General features: G+C 58.9%; 4 protein-coding genes across 25 annotated transcripts in view; 1 reads left to right on the forward strand and 3 right to left on the reverse strand.

Moving 5' to 3' along the window:
• On the reverse strand, positions 1 to 7,438 carry LOC144577933 (uncharacterized). The gene is made up of 4 exons (XM_078339151.1): positions 7,328 to 7,438; positions 5,349 to 5,525; positions 4,430 to 5,264; positions 1 to 750 (listed from the first exon to the last, which is right to left on the reverse strand). Exons 1-4 carry the CDS (start codon positions 7,436 to 7,438, stop codon positions 632 to 634), a joined length of 1,242 nt encoding a protein of 413 aa, XP_078195277.1. The 3' UTR covers positions 1 to 631.
• LOC103796453 (uncharacterized) lies at positions 749 to 1,889 on the reverse strand. Its single transcript, XM_078341872.1, is given in 9 exon segments — positions 749 to 846; positions 849 to 875; positions 878 to 916; positions 919 to 1,053; positions 1,056 to 1,110; positions 1,112 to 1,148; positions 1,150 to 1,193; positions 1,196 to 1,329; positions 1,332 to 1,889. Coding segments are annotated over 9 exon segments (966 nt in total). The 5' UTR covers positions 1,744 to 1,889; the 3' UTR covers positions 749 to 763.
• Positions 4,870 to 19,606, forward strand: part of GATD1 (glutamine amidotransferase class 1 domain containing 1) — a 24,928-nt gene continuing 10,191 nt past the window's right edge. Inside the window, exons 1-8 of one of the 22 annotated variants that reach the window (XR_013523635.1) lie at positions 4,870 to 4,947; positions 7,692 to 7,768; positions 8,328 to 8,433; positions 8,762 to 8,869; positions 9,480 to 9,574; positions 10,341 to 10,484; positions 10,694 to 10,856; positions 11,376 to 13,889. Coding sequence is in view for 13 of the 22 variants with exons in the window: in XM_054241274.2 (XP_054097249.2) it covers positions 4,884 to 4,947; positions 7,692 to 7,768; positions 8,328 to 8,433; positions 8,762 to 8,869; positions 9,480 to 9,574; positions 10,391 to 10,484; positions 10,694 to 10,805; positions 12,955 to 13,015 (717 nt within the window). In the remaining 9 variants the exon portion in view is untranslated. Of the gene's footprint in view, positions 5,018 to 5,154; positions 5,639 to 7,691; positions 7,769 to 8,327; positions 8,434 to 8,761; positions 8,870 to 9,479; positions 9,575 to 10,340; positions 10,485 to 10,693; positions 10,857 to 11,375; positions 13,890 to 15,241; positions 15,642 to 19,606 lie in introns of those variants that run through there. The other 21 variants (XR_013523636.1, XR_013523639.1, XR_013523640.1 and 18 more) reach the window with 21 other exon arrangements.
• Positions 16,869 to 19,606, reverse strand: part of TALDO1 (transaldolase 1) — a 17,274-nt gene continuing 14,536 nt past the window's right edge. The window contains exons 5-8 of the mRNA XM_035263877.3: positions 18,220 to 18,395; positions 17,806 to 18,003; positions 17,386 to 17,531; positions 16,869 to 17,064 (exon numbers count right to left, since the gene is read on the reverse strand). Of these exons, the coding sequence (XP_035119768.1) occupies positions 17,032 to 17,064; positions 17,386 to 17,531; positions 17,806 to 18,003; positions 18,220 to 18,395 (553 nt within the window). The 3' untranslated portion in view covers positions 16,869 to 17,031. The remainder of the gene's footprint in view (positions 17,065 to 17,385; positions 17,532 to 17,805; positions 18,004 to 18,219; positions 18,396 to 19,606) is intronic.

Consider the following 19,606-nt stretch of genomic DNA (forward strand, 5'->3'; position numbering starts at 1 on the left):
TTCGCACAGCAGTTACATTGTATTAGGTATTACAAGTAATCTAGAAGTTAGCTGAAATACACAGGAGGACATGTATGGGTTACATGCAAACACTACTCCTTTTCTTTTCTTTTCTTTTTGAGACAGAGTTCCACTCTTGTTGCCCAGGCTGGAGGGCAATGGCGCGATCTCAGCTCACTGCAACCTCTGCCTCCCGGGTTCAGCCTCCTGAGGGGGTTTCTCCATGTTGGTCAGACTCATCCTGGACTCCTGACCTCAGGTGATCCACCTGCCTCGGCCTCCCAATGTGCTGGGATTACAGGTGTGAGCCACTGCACCATTATTTTTTTTTTCTTGAGATGGAGTCTTGCTCCGTGGCCCAGGCTGGAGCGCAGTGGCACAGTGTCAGTTCACTATGACCTCTGCTTCCCAGTTTCAAGCAATTCACCTGCCTCAGCCTCCTGAGTAGCTAGATTACAGCTGGGCACCACCACGCCCAGTTAATTTTTGTATTTTTAGTAGAGAGGGGATTTCACCACGTTGGCCAGGCTGGTCTCAAACTCCTGACCTCAGGTGATCCACCCACCTCGGCCTCCCAAAGCGCTGGGATTTCAGGTGTGAGCCGCCATGCCCAGCCAAACACTACAGTGTTTTACATCAGGAAACTGAGCATCTGCAGGGGTCCTGGGGTCAACCTCACGTGGATACTGCAGGAGGCCTGCATGTCTGCATCTGTGGAGTCTCTGAGACGGTGCTTCTGGTGCCTGCGGGCTTTGAGGGATGGTTAGGAGTTTGATAAGCAGAGGGAAGAGTGGCAAGTGCAAAGGTAGCATGGGAAAGGCTCAGCATGCCCTGAATTCACTGAGCAAGGCAGCAGGGGTAACAGGAGGTCCCGGGCACGGGCCAGCCCCAGAGGACAGACATCTCCAGGAACGGACCCCTCCCACCCGTCCTTGGATTCCAGCATGTGCAAGTTCTGGAGGCAGGAAACAGAACAAAGCCTTTTCACTGCCGCATGACATGTCCTGTGACCCTCCCACACCTGAGTCTCTCCATCTCCAAGCGAAGGCAAGACCCAGGTTCCAGGGATTTGCCACCGGCTCTGGCAGAGCTCCTGGTGCTCAGCCCCCAAACCTGCCTCGCCTGGGGCACTCATTGTGAGATGCTCAGAGCTCCACATTCACGGGCAGGCGGTGAGCCCCACACCAGGACTTCAGACATGAAGCTGGGCAATGGCTGAGGGAGGAGGCTCAGTAGGGCAGGATGGTGAGGGGGGCAGTCCAACAGGTACAACCCTGGACACCCCACAATAGGGCCACGGACCCACATCAGTGATGCCATTACCCCAGGCCTGGGCCCCTTCCCAGGAGACATCACTGGGACGGGCTGCTGACTGCAGACCTGCTGGCCCCATGAGACCCTCAGGGGCTCCGCTCCCCCATGGCTACCCCAACTGTGCCCAGGTGTCCTATCACCCAGCCCAACGTCAGCCCTGAGCAGGGCCCGAGGAGCACCCTTTCCCACGGGCCAGGGGTGGAGAGGTGGGGAGCAGAAGCTGGCCTGGTGGAGAGGAGGATATCGCAGCACACGTGGGTGGGCACACAGGGTTGGGGGCTGCTGCAAGAGTAGCAGGGGGGTGCCCAGAGGAGTGAGGGTACAAGGGTGGCCTTGCCCACAGGAGACCTGGGAAGCCAGGGAAAGCGGATGCAGCTCCTGCCTCCTGGCGGGCTGCTGCCTCGGGCTACTGCTATGGCGGCTGGTCATGCCCTGGCCAGCCACCTTGGACTCAGAATGCCATGAGGGACCTGCACTTTCCCGGGAACCAGTGACGCTCACTCACAGACCTGACAGCTGCACTCCTGTGAGGCTTCAAGTGCACACTGGGGGGCACACCGCCTGTGGACACTGGGGCACACGCAGGCGCTGGACTTGCCACCAGGGTCCCGCCCGGCCCAGCCCGGCTTCCAACTTCCTCCTCCATACTGCTGTTCTAACTCAGGGGAGGGAGCTCCTGGAGACTCAGCCCTGCACCTGTAGCTGGCTCAGCTCAGCTGTTAGGGACACCCTGGGGCCAGCACAGGTGAGTGCAGGGCCCAGCCCCGCAGGGTCTAGTGCAGAGACAACAAATCACAGGAAACAAAGACACGAGACACATTGGTAAGAGTTCAGCTGGGCCCGGGGACCACGACTACCAAGGCGGAGTCCAGCAGTGGCCCTGAATGCCTGGACGTGCTGACATTTAATGTATACAGGGAAGAGGGGCAGGGTCAGGAGAGTGAATTATCTGACGTGCTTACAGAACAGGGGCCTCCCTCTCAGGGAGCCGCTGTAAGGAGGGGGCATGTACATCAGCATCTGTCCATGCACTCATCAGAAGGATCGAAGGCTTGTAGGATTCCTCTATTCTTACTTCCCACGACTTCTGAGGACTTACAAAGAGCACCGGGCGAGAAAGCGGAACATGAAAGTGGACGAGGACGGTGACCATCGGAGCACAGCACCGCAGAGAGGCATTTACACCCCTGGAGGTCTGAGGGCCGGTCCGGCTGATGCCAGGCCTTCCTCAAGAGCCGGGCGGAGCAGTGTTCTCTGGACTCCCCAGTGAAAGGGAAACTCCCCTTCACGCCTGCTAAGTAACGGGCACCTCCCCAGGCGCTGGTGCTACCGCGAGGCTCTCGCTGATCACTTCTCACAACGTCCCTTCGGTCCCTGATTATATTTCACCCGATCGTTTCTATGATACTAAATGGTTCTACACTGCAACAGCAAAGCAAACATTAGTAAAGAATCACGATTTAGCCGGACGCGGTGGCTCAAGCCTGTAATCCCAGCACTTTGGGAGGCCGAGGCGGGTGGATCACGAGGTCAAGAGATTGAGACCATCCTGGTCAACATGATGAAACCCCGTCTCTACTAAAAATACAAAAAATTAGCTGGGCATGGTGGTGCGTGCCTGTAATCCCAGCTACTCAGGAGGCTGAGGCAGGAGAATTGCCTGAACCCAGGAGGCGGAGGTTGTGGTGAGCCGAGATCGCGCCATTGCACTCCAGCCTGGGTGACAACAGCGAAACTCCGTCTCAAAAAAAAAAAAAAAAAAAGAATCATGATTTAATTGTGTATGTATATACTGATCATATAACTGATTATGTGATTGCTTCTAACTACCTCTGGTATCATTGCTAAAGCTAGTGATCCGTTTCTTTATTATACTGTATATTTGCATATATTTAGTATATGCCTTCAGTCTCCGGCCTTGGCCCCTGAGTCACTTTCTTCCCACGGCGGGGGCTGGGCAGGCAGACAGACCTGCTCCAACCTGCCCCTCCCGCTCCCGGGTTTGAGGCCCACAGTGTGCGCCTGTGGAGGGTGTGATCCTCTGCAGATCCAGAAAGTTCTCCAGGTAGCTAGGCCCAGCCTGTGCTGTGCCCACAGGCCTGCGAGGCTTCAGACACCCGCACTTGCCTGAAACTGGACACTCAACTCAGCTCAGTCTCCACTCCGCAGCCCAACTCCCAGCCTTGCCTGTGCCAGGAGCCCCCAGGTCCCGCTTCCTTTATGGCAGGAGGGCTCTGTGTCAGGTGAGGCAGGGTGCACTGCCTGTTTGGCAGGGGTCAGGGATCCTCCTCCAGGCTGAGCTGGGGGAACCAGAGACCAACGGCTTTGAGGGGGTAGAACCCACAGAAGCCCTTCCCTTGGCTGTTTCCCTGGGTGGAGCAGAGGCTGGTGGGACCTCCATACTGGCAGCAGGGGGCCAGGGGCTTCTCCATGTTGGCCAGGCTAGTCTCGAACTCCCGACCTCAGGTGATCCACCCATCTCCACCTCCCAAAGTGCTGGGATTACAGGCGACCCACTCGCCTGGCGGCTCTGTCCCAAGTGCCCCTTTCGCCTCCCTTGTGCTCTCCTGCCCAGGACCTGAAGGCTGCCTGCCTGTCTGCTGACCACCCCACGTGGTCACCCCCTCCCACTACAGTCTAAGAAAAAACCGCTTCAGGCTGGGCGGGCACGGTGGCCCATGCCTGTAGTTCTCGAACTTTGGGAGGCCAAGGCAGGCATATACTTGAACTTAGGAGTTCGAGACCAGCCTGGGCAACAGAGTGAGACCCTCGTCTCTACTCAAAACACAAAAATATTAGCTGGGCGTGGTGACCTCCACCCGTGGTCCAGGTTGCTCAAGAGGCTGAGGTGGGAAGATCACTTGAACCCGGGAGGCAGAGGCTGCAGTGAGCTGAGATCGCGCCACTGCACTCGAGACCCTGCCTCAAAATAAATAAATAAATAAATAAATAAAGGAAGGCCGGGCGCGGTGGCTCACGCCTGTAACTTCAGCACTTTAGGAGGCCGAGGCGGGCAGATCACCTGAGGTCGGGAGTTCGAGACCAGCCTGGCCAACATGGAGAAACCCCCATCTCTACTAAACTTACAGAATTAGCCGGGTGTGGTGGCGCATACCTGTAGTCCCAGCCACTCCGGAGGCTGAGGCAGGAGAATCGCTTGAACCTGGGAGGAGGAGGTTCGCCTCCGCCGACACCTTCGCGCCCCGACGCCGCCGCCTGGCTCCGCAGACGCCCGCGACCCCACCCCAGGCCAGGAGCCCTCCCCCGCTCAGGCGCCAGGCAAGGCGGCAGATGACCCCCGCTGCGCACCCGGCCCGGGAGGACCCTCGCGACCCCACCCATCGGCCCCGCCAGGCTCGGATGCAGAAACCGCCGGAGCCAAAGTGGGCGCGACCCGGAACTGCCCAGGAGCGATGAGGGGCGCGCAGCCGACCCGACCGGGGCCGAACGCGCAGGCGCCCAGCACCGCCCGAGCCCCGCCCCGCCCCGCCCCGCCCCCGGCCGCCGCGGCACGTGACCCGCGTCCTCCCGGGCGCGCGCATGCGCAGACCCAGCGCCGAGCCCGCGCCATGGCGGCCGAGCGCCTCCCTAGCCGGCCCGCCTGTCTGCTCGTGGCCAGCGGCGCCGCCGAAGGTGAGGCCCGGCGGCCGAGGCCGGTGTCCGAAGAGGCCGCTGCCCGGGGCGGGATCCTCCGGGGCTGGAGGTCCGGGACGCGGTGGGCGCGCGTCCTGTGGCGCCGCTGAGGGCGCCGGGCGGGGGCCGGGATGGGGCTCGGGGCGGGACGCGGGTTGGGGCGCGGTAGGGGGGTATGGGAACCGGGGTGGACCCGGGGGTGGGGTCGGGGTTGGGATGGGCCTCCGGGCGGAGGGTAGCTTTGGAGCCGGGTCCCTGGCGCCGCGTCGCTCCTCGGAGTCTTGTCTACGCGGCGAGGCGGCCCGGGCCCGACGTTTCTAGCAGGGGGATCCGCGTGTTCCGGAGGCCGCTGCGCTCCTAGAGGGGAGCCCCGGTGTGGGGAGGGGCGTTCGGGAGTGGACCCGGTTCTGACGTCGGGCGGCCGCGGGGACCTCGCGGGGTTTCTGAGCCACCTGGGCCTGAGGAGACCCGGAGCCCCCTAGTGGAGAAGGAGCCCTCGGCCCTCGCCCTGGGGGTATCAGGGCGAGGCTGGCCTGGGGCTCCCGCGGGACGGAGTGCGGCGGGGGCGTCGGCTGAGCCTGCAGGGTTTGGGGACAGCAGGGGAGGGAAGAGCAGCGGAGCCCGAGGGTCCCTGGCCCTGTTCTGAGCCCTTTGCAAAGGGAAGTGACCAGCCTCTGGGCACCACGGAGAGGTGGGGCCGGGTTGGGACCCAGGGACCTCCCTCTTGAAGTCTGTAGTTCCTCAAGTGTGGGCAGGGGAGACGGGGCTGTGGGGTTGTGGCGTCACGGTGTGCTGAGCTCCGGGGGTCCTGAGTGATGTCCCCAGCTGCAGGTGGGAGGAGCCTTGGGTGGGGTTCACTTCTGGGGGTGTGGTTTAGGGCTTATTTCCAGAGCAGGTAGTGGGGGGGGGAGGCGGTCAGGCCAGATTGGCTGTGCCCCAGGGAAGGCACGTTGAGGACCTGGGGTCTTAGGGCCAGCAGGCGCGGGGACAGTTTCAGGAGGAAGTGACAGGCCGGCAGGAGGTGGGGAGCTGAGCACGCGGCAGTCTACTGGGCTTTTTTTTTTTTCTTTCTTCATATGTGGACACTTTACGGTGAATATGTTTTAATTTATATAAGAATGAAGATTAAAATAAAGTTGAAAGGCCGGGCGCGGTGGCTCAAGCCTGTAATCCCAGCACTTTGGGAGGCCGAGACGGGTGGATCACGAGGTCAAGAGATCGAGACCATCCTGGTCAACATGGTGAAACCCCGTCTCTACTAAAAATACAAAAAATTAGCTGGGCATGGTGGTGCGTGCCTGTAATCCCAGCTACTCGGGTGGCTGAGGCAGGAGAATTGCCTGAACCCAGAAGACGGAGGTTGCGGTGAGCCGAGATCGCGCCATTGCACTCCAGCCTGGGTAACAAGAGTGAAACTCTGTCTCAAAAAAATAAATAAATAAATAAATAAAGTTGAAAGATTGAGGCCCAGAATTAAACGTAGAAAGATGCAGCTCATGCTGCTTTGGAATAAACGTGTCTGTGCTTTCCGGCTGCCGGGGTGGGCGGGGCTGTGTCCTTCCCCCGGTCGGACAGCAGCCCCCAGAGCCTTCTGGATTGGGTGTGGTGTGTTGTTTTCTTACTTTATTTTAACCTTTTTTTTAAGAGGTGGGGTTTTACCGTGTTGGCCAGAATAGTCTCGATCTCCTGACTGTGTGATCCGCCGGACTCCGCCTCCCAAAGTGCTGGGATTAGAGGTGTGAGCCACCACGCCCAGCTGGATTTCTTTCTTTTTTTTTTTTTTAATTTTTAAATTAAAATTTTTTTTTTTTTTTTTTTTTTTTTAAGAGACAGCGTTTCATCATGTTGGTCAAGCTGCTCTCGAACTCCTGACCTCAGGCAATCAGCCTGCCTCAGCCTCCCAAAGTGCTGGGATTACAGGCGTGAGCCACCGTGCCCGGCCTTGGATTTCTTTTTTAAAAGTTCTTTGAGGGGCAGGAAGAGGCTGGGAAAAGCTGGGCGGGGGGGGGCAGAATCCCAGAACTCTTGTGAGCAATGGGACCCTGAGTTTTTTCCCTGGAGGGGGTGAGGAGGGGTCAGAACACTTCTGCATACTCCATGGTGCCAGCGGGCCTCAGTCCTTGGTGGGGGGTCAGTGAGGGGATGAGCTGAACTCTGTGACCCTCGTCCCCTGGTTTGTCTCCCAGAAAGGCCTCTTGTGGCTCTGTTAGTGGGAGGAGGCCAGGCTTTGGGAGTGGCATGGACAGTTGAGGTGGGTTGCATCCTGTCCCTGCTTGTGGCTGGGGGCTGGAGGTGACAGTGCCAGGCTGGGGAAGAGCTTGCCATGGGCGATGCAGGCCTCTGGGTCTGGCAGACCTGGGTGTGCCTCTCTGACTCACACCTTCCCAGCTTCCTCCTCCTGGACATGCGTGGGTGGCTGGCCCTGCCTCAGGGCTTCCAGTAGTGGGCCCTGGGTATAGGGGAGTGGGCTGCTGGGGTCAGGGGAGGCCATGGGGGTGGAGCGGGATGGAGCTTGGGGTGGCGTTTGGGGCAGTGCCCGTGCCCTGTTGTGGGGCCACTCTGGATACCCTGCTGTCTGGATGGCCTCCCGAGGTGAGGTCTGGGGTCAGGCGAGGCCATGGGGGTGTCTGGGTAGCCCCCTCAGGTGAGGTCTGGGGTCAGGCAAGGCCGTGGGGGTGTCTGGGTAGCCTCTGAGGTGGGCCGGCTGGTCCTGTTGAGCCCTTACCCACTGGGACCCTCTGCAGGTGTGTCAGCGCAGTCCTTCCTCCACTGCTTCACTATGGCCAGCACCGCCTTCAACCTGCAGGTGGCCACCCCTGGGGTAAGTCCAGCCACTCCTTCCCCACTGGACACTTGGGGTCTGTCCCCACCTCTCCAGGGGCAAGGTCAGGAGAGTGCCGTCGCTGCCTGGGAGGCGTGGGGAGCCCCTGCAGTGGGCAGAGGTGTGAAAGGTCTGTAAGCAAACCCCCTTGGCGTCCTGAGTTCGGGTCCCCACTTCCTGGGCTCTGACCCACCTCTGACGGGGCAGACCTTTCCGTTGCGGGTCTGTGCTTCTGTGCGTGTGTGAGCAGGAGACCAAGGTGCAGCCCTGGTGCGGGGGACCCGCACAGATGTTTCCATGGGAGGAGTTCTCCACCCTCTGATCGTGGGCCCGGGGACAGCAAGGATGCCTTACATATTCGCCACTGCAGGCTTTTATTTGTAAAGAGTGTGGGTGTGTTTGCTAGGAAGCAGACCACCGAGGCTGCTCCTGGGACAGGCTCCCCAGCCCGGGGACCAGTGGAGGAGGCCGCATGGTCGGTGCCTGTCAGCATTTTCAGGCTCCCTCTGAGCCAACAGAACCGGGTGCTGACCCTCAGCCCTGGGCTCTGCCTCTCCAGGGGAAAGCCATGGACTTTGTGGATGTGACCGAGAGCAACGCACGCTCGGTGCAGGACTTCCGCCTCAAGGCCTACGCCAGCCCCGCCAAGCTTGAGTCCATCGACGGTAGGCCCAGGACCCACTCCCTGGGGTGGGGTGCCTGGGACCTTGGAGGGTCTTAGTGAGCTCCCCAGCTTGCCCCCTGAAGCACTGTGACCATCTAGGGCAGCCTCCAGACCCACGTCCTGGGCCCCAGAGTTCCTGAGCTCCTCTGGGGAGGAGAGCTGGTAGCTGTGTGGAGACGGGAAAGTCGGGGTGGCCCTTGGGAGCTGTAGCCCATGGAGGAAAAGGGACAGATGATGTCATCAGGCCTGCTGGTCCCTGTGGAGCCCTGGTCCTGCAGGGGGCCTCACTTTAATTGACGTGTGGCCACCTTGTCTGTGGTCTCCCCCAGGTGCCCGCTACCATGCCCTCCTGATCCCCAGCTGTCCTGGGGCCCTGAGCGACCTGGCCAGCAGTGGCTCCCTGGCCCGTATCTTGCAGCACTTCCGGTCAGAGAGAAGTAGGTGGCCCGGGGCCCGGGGTAGAGGTTGGATGTACAACTCACAAGAAATGGGTCTCCCAGCAGCAGGGAGGTGGGAAGGCGCCCAGGTAGGGTTTTCTGGGCCTCTGGTCAGTGGCCATTGCAGTGGCTGTGGGTGGGAGGCAGTGACACACACACGTACTTGTCCTCTTCTGGTGACTGTTTTGCAGGCCTCTGGGTGGGCTCCTGCGGGTGGGTGGCCATGCCCATCCTGGGCCCCTCATGAGCAAGGCAGGACACCAGCCTGGTTCCTTCCGGAAAAGCCTGGCATCCAGGGCTGGGCCTGGGGCTTGAGGCTGGCAGGGGTGTGGGAAGGAAGTCCATGGCAACCTGGCAGCCGCCCCGGCTCCGTGTTGGCTGTGATGAGTGTGTCCACTGGCCGGGTGGACAGGCCAGCACTCTATACAGCTCCCTTTGCGGGTGGAGCCAGGCCACTGTGCCGGGCAGCTGGGCTCTGTGCCCTGGGGTTGCTGGGTGAACAGACCTGGGAGGAGGGGGCCGGGCAGGCAGCACAGGCCTGGGGGAGCCACAAGTAGTGGCATCAGGAGGCAGGTGGCCGGGGCCCCAGAGCGCCATGTGCTGCTTCCAGAGCCCATCTGTGCTGTCGGCCACGGTGTCGCTGCTCTGTGCTGTGCCACCAACGAGGACAGATCCTGGGTGTTCCATGGCTACAGCTTGACAGGGGTGAGTGCCTGGAGGACAGAGGCCCCCTGTGCTCCCCGCTCTGTCCTCCCCCGTGACAGCCAGGGACAAGGACGGACACTCCAGAACCCCTCGCCCCTAGTCTTGGCCTGGGGCCTCCTGGAAGCCCAGGCCCTCTCACCAGGGGATGTGGGGAGGGAGGGGCAGCAGACCTGCGTGTGTGTCCAGAGGGGCTGAGAGCCTAGTGGGGCTGTCCTTGGAGACAGCCTGTGTCCATCTGAGGCCCAGAAGCTATGAAGTGGGCTCTGTGGGCGCTGGGCCGTGGGAGCAGCTGATGCAGAGGCCCTGGAGCAGGGAGAGGTGGGCTGCTATGCAGATGTGGGTTTCACTGGAAGTGAAACGGGCCTGGCCCTTAGCTCGGATGTCAGTTTTCCTCTCAGGGGGCCCCTCCTCAGTGGGTGCTCAGTGCTGTCCTGTGAGGGGCAACACCAACCCAGTCTCAGGTTACAGGTGGGTGTGACCCCTCACATGAGCGGTTAGAGTCACGACTGCCCCAGCCGTCTGCCCACCACGGGCTCACCCTCAAACCCTTGTCATTCTGTTCACCTGTGTGCTCCAATGCTGGGGAGCTGGGCCGTCCTGTAGTGGCCTTGTCGCTCCCAGGGCACCCCATGGGAAGATGGCTGGCCTCGGTCGTCTCCCTGGCCTCCAGCCTCAGCAGCCCTCCCTGTCACGAGCAGTGACACCCCCAGTCCCACTTGGTTGGGTGAGGCTCCCTGCCCTGATTTGACCTTCCTGTCCCCTGGAGTGGGCTGCAGGGCCTGGGCCTGGCTCAGGAGCCCCACACCCTCCCCGCAGCCCTCCGTGTGTGAGCTCGTCAGGGCCCCCGGCTTCGCCCGCCTACCACTGGTGGTGGAGGACTTTGTGAAGGATTCTGGTGCCAGCTTCAGTGGTGAGCCCTGAGAGCACCCTCTGTGCTTACAGAAGTGGGGGTGGGGGGGCTTGCCTGCTTTAGCTTGGGGGTGGAGCCTGCTGGGCCCTGGGTTCTGTAGACCCCTGTGACGCTGACTTCGACCCAGACAGGCTGACCTGCTGACCCTGGGGGCTTCTCAGCGGGTGGGGTGGACATTGCCTGAGGCTGGTGCCCTTGGTCCTCCCCAGCAAGCGAGCCTGATGCCGTGCACGTCGTGCTGGACCGCCACCTGGTCACAGGCCAGAATGCCAATTCCACTGTCCCAGCCGTGCAGAACCTGCTCTTCCTCTGTGGCAGCCGGTGAGGGCACCAGGGTGGCACATTCCTGCCACATCCGCAGAGCTGCTCCAGGTGCGGGTGCCAAGCCTTTACCACACGTCCTGCAGGAAATGAACCTCCTGGGTAGATGCACCCCCTGAGATAGCCCATGTGTCTCCAGAGGCAGGCAGCCCTGTCTCGGGCCTCCAGGGACCCTGCCTCATCTCTCCTGACAAGGAACCTGGGTGGTGGCCTTGGATGGCCTTAATGTGACTGTTGGAGGCCTCCTGGAATCAGCTCTGAGGGGGTGTCAGTCTCCTGGAGGCTCCAACCCCCAGTCCCCTGCATGTTCTCTAGTAGGAGGCAGAGAAAAGACCCCAGATGCCCAGAAAGCTGTGGTAGCTGCCAGGTGGTCCTTGGGAATTCCAAGCCGGGTGTTCCAGGGAGGACTGGTTGCCAAGTGCGGTCACTGCTGACAGTCTGCTCAGGGGTCCTCTGTGGGGGCTGGCCCCGTTGCGGCCAGCCTGCCACCTACCACCCCTTCAGCCGAGGGTGGGGGCCTTGAGGGGAGGGAGCCGGTGAGAGCTGACTCAGAACTTAATCTGGCCACAGGTGAGTGAGGTTTTTTGGGAGCAGCAGCCTCCTGCCCCGAGACTGACCAGCAATGGCAGCACTTTCCTGTTGGGGAAATCTTCCTGGCGTCTTTTAAGATGTGAGCACCACAGTGATGGCCCGTCCTGTCTGAGCATCGAGAGACTTGCTTAGCTGTGACTGACACTGTGCTGCGGTTCTCACTGAGAGGAGAGTGCTGTCCCCGTGGCCCTGCACAGAGTGGCCTTGGGCACAGCTGCTATCAAGAGCAGACAGTGGTCCGGCGTGCTGGGCACGTGGCCTGGGCCGTGTGTCTGCAGCAGGCTGCCCGCTGGGCCCAGCACAGGGCCTCCAGGAGCGGCTTAGACCCTCCTCACAGTTCTGCAGTGTGAGCCATCAAAGGTCTTCCTCTAGCCCACCTCCCCGTGTCGGCCACCGTCATCCCCAAGCACCAGGGTGGCTCCTGGTGCCAGCGACCTGCCAGGAGGCCCCTTGTGATTATAAAACCGTTCAGTAGGGCGGGTGTGGTGGTGCGCGCCTGTAATCCCAGCTACTTGGGAGGCTGAGACACGAGAATTGCTTGAACCGGGAGGCGGAGGTTGCAGTGAGCCAAGATCGTGCCTTTGTACTCCAGCCTGGGCAACAAGAGCGAAACTTATCTCGAAAATAAATAATAATAAAAGAAAACCGTTCAATAAGGAGAATTCGGGCCGGGCGTGGGGGCTCACGCCTGCAATGCAAGCACTTTGGAGGCCAAGGTGGGTGGATCACCTGAGGTCGGGAGTTCAAGACCAGCCTGACCAACATGGTGAAACCCTGTCTTTAAGATAAAAATAAACTTTTTTTGTAAAAAGTGGAAGGAGGAGGCGCCACAGCCATGTCCCCAGCCCAAAGGCTGCGTCCCTCCAGCACCTTTAGGATTACTCAGGACGCCCACGTGGCACTGGCCGCAGGGCTCTGTCCCGGGTCCGCCCTAACCCCGTGTGGCGATGGACATCTTCGGACAAGTACTTTTTTATTTTTAAATTTTTTTCTTGAGACAGAGTTTCCCTCTTGTCCACCAGGCTGGAGTGCGGTGGCGCAATCTCGGCTCACCGCCACCTCTGCCTCTCAGGTTCAAGCAATTCTGCCTGAGCCTCTGGAGTAGCTAGGATTACAGGCCTGTGCCACCATGCCTGGCTAATTTTCGTATTATTCTTTTTTGAGACAGTCCTCTGTTGCCCAGGTGGGAGTGCCTCAGCCTTAGCCTCCCGAGTAGCTGGGATTACAGGCTCAGCTAATTTTTCTCTAATTTTTAGTAGAGATCGGGTTTCACCCTGTTGGCCAGGCTGGTCTTGAACTCTTAACCTCAAGTGATGTTCCTGCCTTGGCCTCCCAAAGTGCTTGGACTACAGGGGCCTGCCGCTGTGCCCGGCCTAATTTTTGTATTTTTAGTAGAGTTGGGGTTTCACCTTGTTGACCAGGCTGTGGAACTCCTGACCTCAGGTGGTCACGTGCCTTGGCCTTCCAAAGTGCTGGGATTATAGGCATGAGCCACTGTGCCTGGCCAACAATTACTTTTTAAAGAAAATTTAAAGGTCGGGTGTGGTCTAATTCCCAGCACTTTGGAAGGCCAAGCTGCACGGATCGTCAGGAGATTGAGACCATCCTGGCCAGCATGATGAAAGCCCGTCTCTACTGAAATACAGAAAGTGGGCCGGGCGTGGTGGCACCTGTAATCCCACCTACTCGGGAGGCTGAGGCAGAATTGCTTGAACCCGGGAGGCGGAGGTTGCAGTGAGCTGAGATCGCACCGTTGTGCTCCAGCCTGGCGACAGGGCAAGACTCCGTCTCAGAGAAAGAAAAGAGAATTTAAGATCCTGCATAATGTCTTAGTCTGTTTGGGCTCCTGTAAGAAAAGACTGTAAACCTGCTGGCTTGTAAACAACAGAAATAGGTTTCAGTTTTGGAAGTTGGAAGCCCAAGGTGAAAGCGCCAGCAGAGTCAGCCTCTTGTGAGGGCGAAGGTCCCATCACGAGGCTCTGCCCTGTGACCCGACAGCCTCGCACACGCCCCACCTGCTACCATCCCTGGCAGGTGAGGACTGAAGCGGGTGGTTTTGCGGGGGACGTGTTCAGGCCACAGCAGGTAGATGAAGAGCGGTGAGCCATGCCGAGCCCCTCTGGTCAGCCAGATCTGACAGCCCCGCATTGAAGGTCAAGGCAGTTGTGGCTCTGGGGATGTGAAGTGGTCACGAGGGGCCCCACAGACCTGTCCTTAGGTGAGCCGCCCACAGGCCTCTTCATCATTCCTCAGTTGCATGCGAGGCCTTTGGCAAGCCTCCCTGCTGTGCCCAGGTCTCTGCCAGGGCAGGGCTTGGGGCAGCACCAGGCTGGGCAGAGGAGGAAAGCAAGAGGACAGAGCGTCCAGAAGAGCAGCAGAGGGTGGGTGAGGATTTCCCCATGTACCCAGTGTGTGTTCACTTGCCCAGAGAAATAAACCATGCAGTTCCAAACACTGGCACCCTGGTGCAGGTGGCAGAGCTACTCACGATAATGGATGAGTTGTTTTCGTACAGTGGGTAATCAATATGTCCAATAATTATTGGTATCTATTAATAAGGTTTATGTAGCCATATGGTGGATTATTTGGCTATGAAAAGGAATGAAGCTGTTTTTATTTATTTTTATTATTATTATTATTTTTTGAGACGGAGTTTCACTCTTGTTACCCAGGCTGGAGTGCAATGGCGCGATCTCGGCTCACCGCAACCTCTGCCTCCTGGGTTCAGGCAATTCTCCTGCCTCAGCCTCCTGAGTAGCTGGGATTACAGGCACGCGCCACCATGCCCAGCTAATTTTTTGTATTTTTAGTAGAGGCGGGGTTTCACCATGTTGACCAGGATGGTCTTGATCTCGTGATCTCGTGATCCAACCACCTCGGCCTCCCAAAGTGCTGGGGTTACAGGCGTGAGCCACCATGCCCGGCCCAGCTATTTTTAATGCGGTCTTGCCACGTTGCCGTGGCTGGAGTGCAGTGACTGTTCACAGGCACAGTCACTGCTTGCGGCAGCCTTGAACTGGCCTCGAGTGATCTCCCACCTCAGCCTCCCCAGTAGATGGGACTGTGGGGACACACACTGTGGCCAGCTAGGGATGAAGTTCTTATGTTCTGTAATACGGGTGGACCTGGAGAAAATGCAGTGGAAGAAACCTGTCTCCAAAGGCCTGTGCCCTGTGATTCCATTTGTTGTGAAATGTCCAGAAAATGTCAGTCGGAAAGGAGATTGGTTGGGGGTGGGAATGGGGACAGTAGGCATGAGATTTCATTTTGGGTGATGGTTTCACAGTCTTAAGTGCTGACATGGCTGAATTCTGTCACATGCAGAGCGTAGCTTCCGAGTTCTGCTGGGTCTCCTGGGAGATGCTGGTGCTGTTAGTGACTGGGAGCCACGAGACCTTTGATGTCCTCCCAGGACTTAGCCTGTTGGCCGGCTCCAAGGCCGAAGCCCAGGCTACTGGGGGAAGCCTCGAAGGGTAGGAGGGCCTCCTCAGCAGTGGGGAGGGCTCTGCCCAGGAGGAGCCCTGCACTGTTGCTGACCGAGGGGCACTAGCAGCCCAGCTGCCTCCCTGGCCCACCGCCCTGCCCCAGGGTTGTCCCCTCAGCGCCCTGGATGGGCCAGGCATGCTCAGGTTGGAACTGAGGGGTGGCCAGGTGCCTGGGTCTAAGGGTAGCTTGTTGTAGGTTCAGGGTGAGAAGCTCTCACGAGCTCTAGTGCAACCCGTTGCATTCAGACTCGGTTGTGTGAACTGTGCAGGCCTGGGCTTGCTGTGCTGGGCTTCAGGTTTGGGTTAGGGTTGGTAAAGGTGGCCAGGCTCAGTGGCTCATGCCTGTAAACTGCACTGTAGGACGCTGCAGCGGAGGAGCACATGAGCCCAGGAGTTTGAGACCAGTCCAGGCAATGTGGTAAGACCCCATCTCTGTAATAAATAAAAATTAGGCCGGGTGCGGTGGCTCACGCCTGTAATCCCAGCACTTTGGGAGGCTGAGGTGGGTGGATCACGAGGTCAAGAGATTGAGACCATCCTGGTCAACATGGTGAAACCCCGTCTCTACTAAAAATACAAAAAATTAGCTGGGCATGGTGGCGCATGCCTGTAATCCCAGCTACTCAGGAGGCTGAGGCAGGAGAATTGCCTGAACCCAGAAGGCAGAGGTTGCGGTGAGCCGAGATCGCGCCACTGCACTCCAGCCTGGGTAACGAGCGAAACTCCGTCTCAAAAAATAAATAATAATAAATAATAAAAATTAGACATGTGTGGTGGTGCACACTTCTAGTCCCAGCTACAGGTGGATCACTTGAGCCTGGGAAGTTGAGGCTACCGTGAGCCAAGATCCCACAACTGCACTGAGGCCCCGTATTGAAAAATGGGGAGCGGCCAGGTGAGCACTTTGGAAGGATGAGGCAGGTGGATCATTTGAGATCAAGAGTTCATGACTAGCCTGACCAACATGGTGAAACCTCATCTCTACTGAAATACAAAAAATTAGCCAGATGTGGTGGCGCGTGCCTGTAATCCCAGCTACTAGGGGCTGAGGCAGGAGAATCGCTTGAACCCCGCAGGCAGAGGCTGTAGTGAGCCGAGATCACACCACTGCACTCCAGCCTGGGTGACAGATAAGACTCTGTCTTAAAAAAAAGGCCAGGCCCAGTGGCTCACGCCTGTAATCCCAGGGAGCTGAGGCAGGTGGATCACTTGAGGTCAGGAGTTTGAGACCAGCTTGGCCAACATGGTGAAACCCCATCTCTACTAAAAATACAAAATTAGCTGGGTGTGGTGGCACATGCCTGTAATCCCAGCTACCAGGGAGGCTGAGGCAGGAGAATCACTTGAACCTGGGAGGTGGAGGTTACAGTGAGCTGAGATCGCACCACTGCCCTCCAGCCTGGGCAGTAGGTGAATCTCCGTCTCAAAACAAAATGGGTTGTGGGCTTCAAAGCCGGTGGCTAGTGCATGATATGCTGCCCCCATGAGGTGGTGCCATGACCCCATGCAGGAACCTGGCACCCCTGGTGGTCTCAGCCACAACAGGACAAGATGGGGGCAGGGCGGGGCAGCCTTGACGGAACAGGAGTCCTCGGCCCTCAAAAGCAGGAGTGAGGGTCTGGCTGGGGCTGCTCCTCTGGCAGGAGTCCACATGTGCCCATGCTTGGAGGCCTGAGACTGCATCAGCATTCATCTGTGACCCACCTGGGACGGCACCCCTGGGAGCCCCTGGCATCACGCCTACCCTTTGCCCAGCTCTACCAATGCTCCCTATAGGTCTGGGGGCTCAGGCAGGTCCCTACCAAGGAAGGGACCCCGTTCAAAAGGCCGCCCAGCAACAACCCTGACCTGGGTTCCCGGGTAGTAGCACAGGCGGTTGTGTCTGGGGTGCCCTGACCCCGACCCCATCTCTGAGTCTAGCCCATGTTACAGCCCATCACAGCTGGGGCAGGTGATGTTAGGGGACAAAGGGGACGGAGACAGTGAATGAAACAGCACAGGAAAAACGACTGCTTTAATGTATTAGGCAAAGTTTCACATAAAATCAGAAATCTGTGATCTGTCCCTGCTCCAATTGGTAAAAAATGCCATGTGCAGTCAGGCCCCGACTGGGCAGCGGTGCAGACCTGGAGTCCAGCGCAGGGGTGGCACTACTTCCCATTCTCTGCATTGAACATCTGTTCCTAGGAGCAAGCACAGCATGAGCGGCACGGTCGGCCTCCACCCTGCCGTCTGCACCATGAAGCCCCACACCAACACTTGGAAGGAGGGAGGCCCTTGTGGGGTCTGCACTCTGAATGGGGCAACACCACAGTCAGTCACCACACAGGCCAGAGAGGAGCCAGGACCCACCACGGGGAACCCTCCTCCCCGATGGCCTCAGCAGGCCCCTCTTGCTGGGCAGCCCGTGAATGAGACCGGGGACCAACTTTAACACCCATGCCCAGGCCTGGACTCTCACGGGGCTCAGCGTATGTCCGGGGCTGCCCACACACAACACTCACTGTCAGCATCCGCTCCAGCTTCACTGCGTCAGCAGCAAACTTGCGGATGCCGTCGGAGAGCTTCTCCACAGCCATCTGGTCCTCATTGTGCAACCAGCGGAAAGACTTCTCATCCAGATGGATCTTTTCCAGGTCACTGGCTTCGGCTGGAGGGACAAGAACCAGCTGTGTCCCTCCCCACCTTGGCCCCTTGGGCTCAGGGCTGTCCCTGAGCTTGCTGCCCAGCGTCTCCCTCAGCCCCAGCCAGGCTCACACTGGAGTGGGGTTCGACCCATGGTGCCTCAGCTGAGGACTTGGGTGAGATGTGTTAGGGAAGCCCAGCCCTCTACTGAGGCTCACTTCACCCTCATGTCTCCTGAGATGTCCTTGCCCCAAGGTGGGAAGGTTCCCCCACATCACCACAGGGTGGAGGGACCTCACCCGCCTTGGCTGAGAGCACAGGCGCCAGCTTGGTGTTGTCCTTGAGCAGCTCTCCCAGGAGCTTGGGCGAGATGGTGAGGAAGTCACAGCCGGCCAGCGCTTTGATCTCGCCCGTGTTGCGGAAGGAGGCGCCCATGACGATGGTTTTGTAGCCGAACTTCTTGTAGTAGTTGTAGATTTTAGTGACACTCTTTACCCCTGGAAGGAGACCAGGCTGTGTCCAGGAAAGCGTCTGCAGAGGTACCGCCCTGCCTGCCCTCCCGGTGCCTGCCAGCTGCACTACCTTGAGCCGCCATCCCTGCCTGCCCCACGCCGATCTGTGCACCTCACTGCTTGTCGATACACCAGCTCCATCTCGGGCTCTTTGTGCCTGAGGCTTCTCCCCTTACCCCATTACCTCAGGGGGACCCTCACCAGGGTCTTCCAGGGGCTCGTACGATTTCTTGTCGGTGTTTGCCACATGCCAATCAAGGATGCGCCCCACAAATGGGGAGATGAGGGTCACACCCGCCTCGGCGCAGGCCACAGCCTGGGCGAAGGAGAAGAGTAGCGTCATGTTGCAGTGGATGCCGTGCTGCTCCTCGAGCTCCCTGCGGGGCGGGGGCAGGTGAGTGCAGGCCAGGTGCCCACCCAGAGCCACAGGCTGCCACAGATGCTTATGGGGCCTTAGACTAAAAAGGCAGGAACAGGCTCGGGCCATTGTTAAGAACAAATCTGTAATAGTCAAGAGGGTTCTAAATGGATAGGGGGTTATGGGTAACCTGGATTTTCTCCAACACACATTACACAATAGACAAAGGCAAGGGAGGCCCGTGGGTGCCCCTGCTCTTGCACAAGGCCCTCACCTCATCCCAGAACTCACCAGGGCTCAGCTCCCAGGCTAGAACCACTGAGTCAGCCCTATCACCGTCTAGTCCTCACCCTGCTCCACCCTAGCCCTTCCAGGGGCCACCCTGCAGCAGGCCCACAGCACCCTGGTTTGTGCCAAGAGAGGAGCCCCTTGGCCACACGAGGCCCTTGCCCCAGTCCCAGTGCACTTTGGACATCCTGGGGTTGATCCCCAAGGACGGTGCAGTGCCCATGCTTTGCCATGTGGCTGGGGCATGGGATGAGACAGCAAGCCTCTGCTCAGGCACCTCCAGACACAAGCTCCCCCTCCCTAGGTGCCTCTGCCACATGGCCACACAGGGGTGCTCAAGTGCAGCTGCAGAGCTCACACCTGGCAGGGGGAGGGCAGATGGCACAGCGGAGCTGGGAAACAGCCTGCAGTTCCTCCACTCCTAGGCACATGCCCATGAAAAACGGAAACGTGTCCAGAGCTGAACTACAAACGAGCACATCTGTGTTCAGAGCAGCAATATCCATCATAGTTCCCAAGGTGGAAACTGACCAGGTCTCCATCAACAGCTGAGTAACTGTGGCCTATCCATAAAATGGAGTCTTTTTCAGCACATAAAAAATGAGGCCAGGCACAATGGCTCATGCCTGTAATCCCGGCACTTTGGGAGGCCAACATGGGTAGATCTCTTGAGCCCAGGAGTTCGAGACCAGCCTGGGCCACATGGCAAAATTATCCAGGAGTGGTAGTGCTTGCCTGTCCAGCCACTGGACTCCAGCCTTGGTGAAAAAGTGAGATGCCATCTCAAAGCAGGTAGTCATGGTAGGTGGTACAACGTGCAGACACAGAGACGTGGCAACAGAACACCTCTTACTGCTGCGATCTGAGTGTAGCTAGCATTGGCTACTGGTGAGAACATCACAGAGCAGTTTTACTTTGTTTTATACATTTTCTGTCTTCCAC

The sequence above is a fragment of the Callithrix jacchus genome, chromosome 10 (assembly GCF_049354715.1).
Source record: "Callithrix jacchus isolate 240 chromosome 10, calJac240_pri, whole genome shotgun sequence".
In the NCBI taxonomy this organism is placed as follows: Eukaryota; Metazoa; Chordata; class Mammalia; order Primates; family Cebidae; genus Callithrix; species Callithrix jacchus.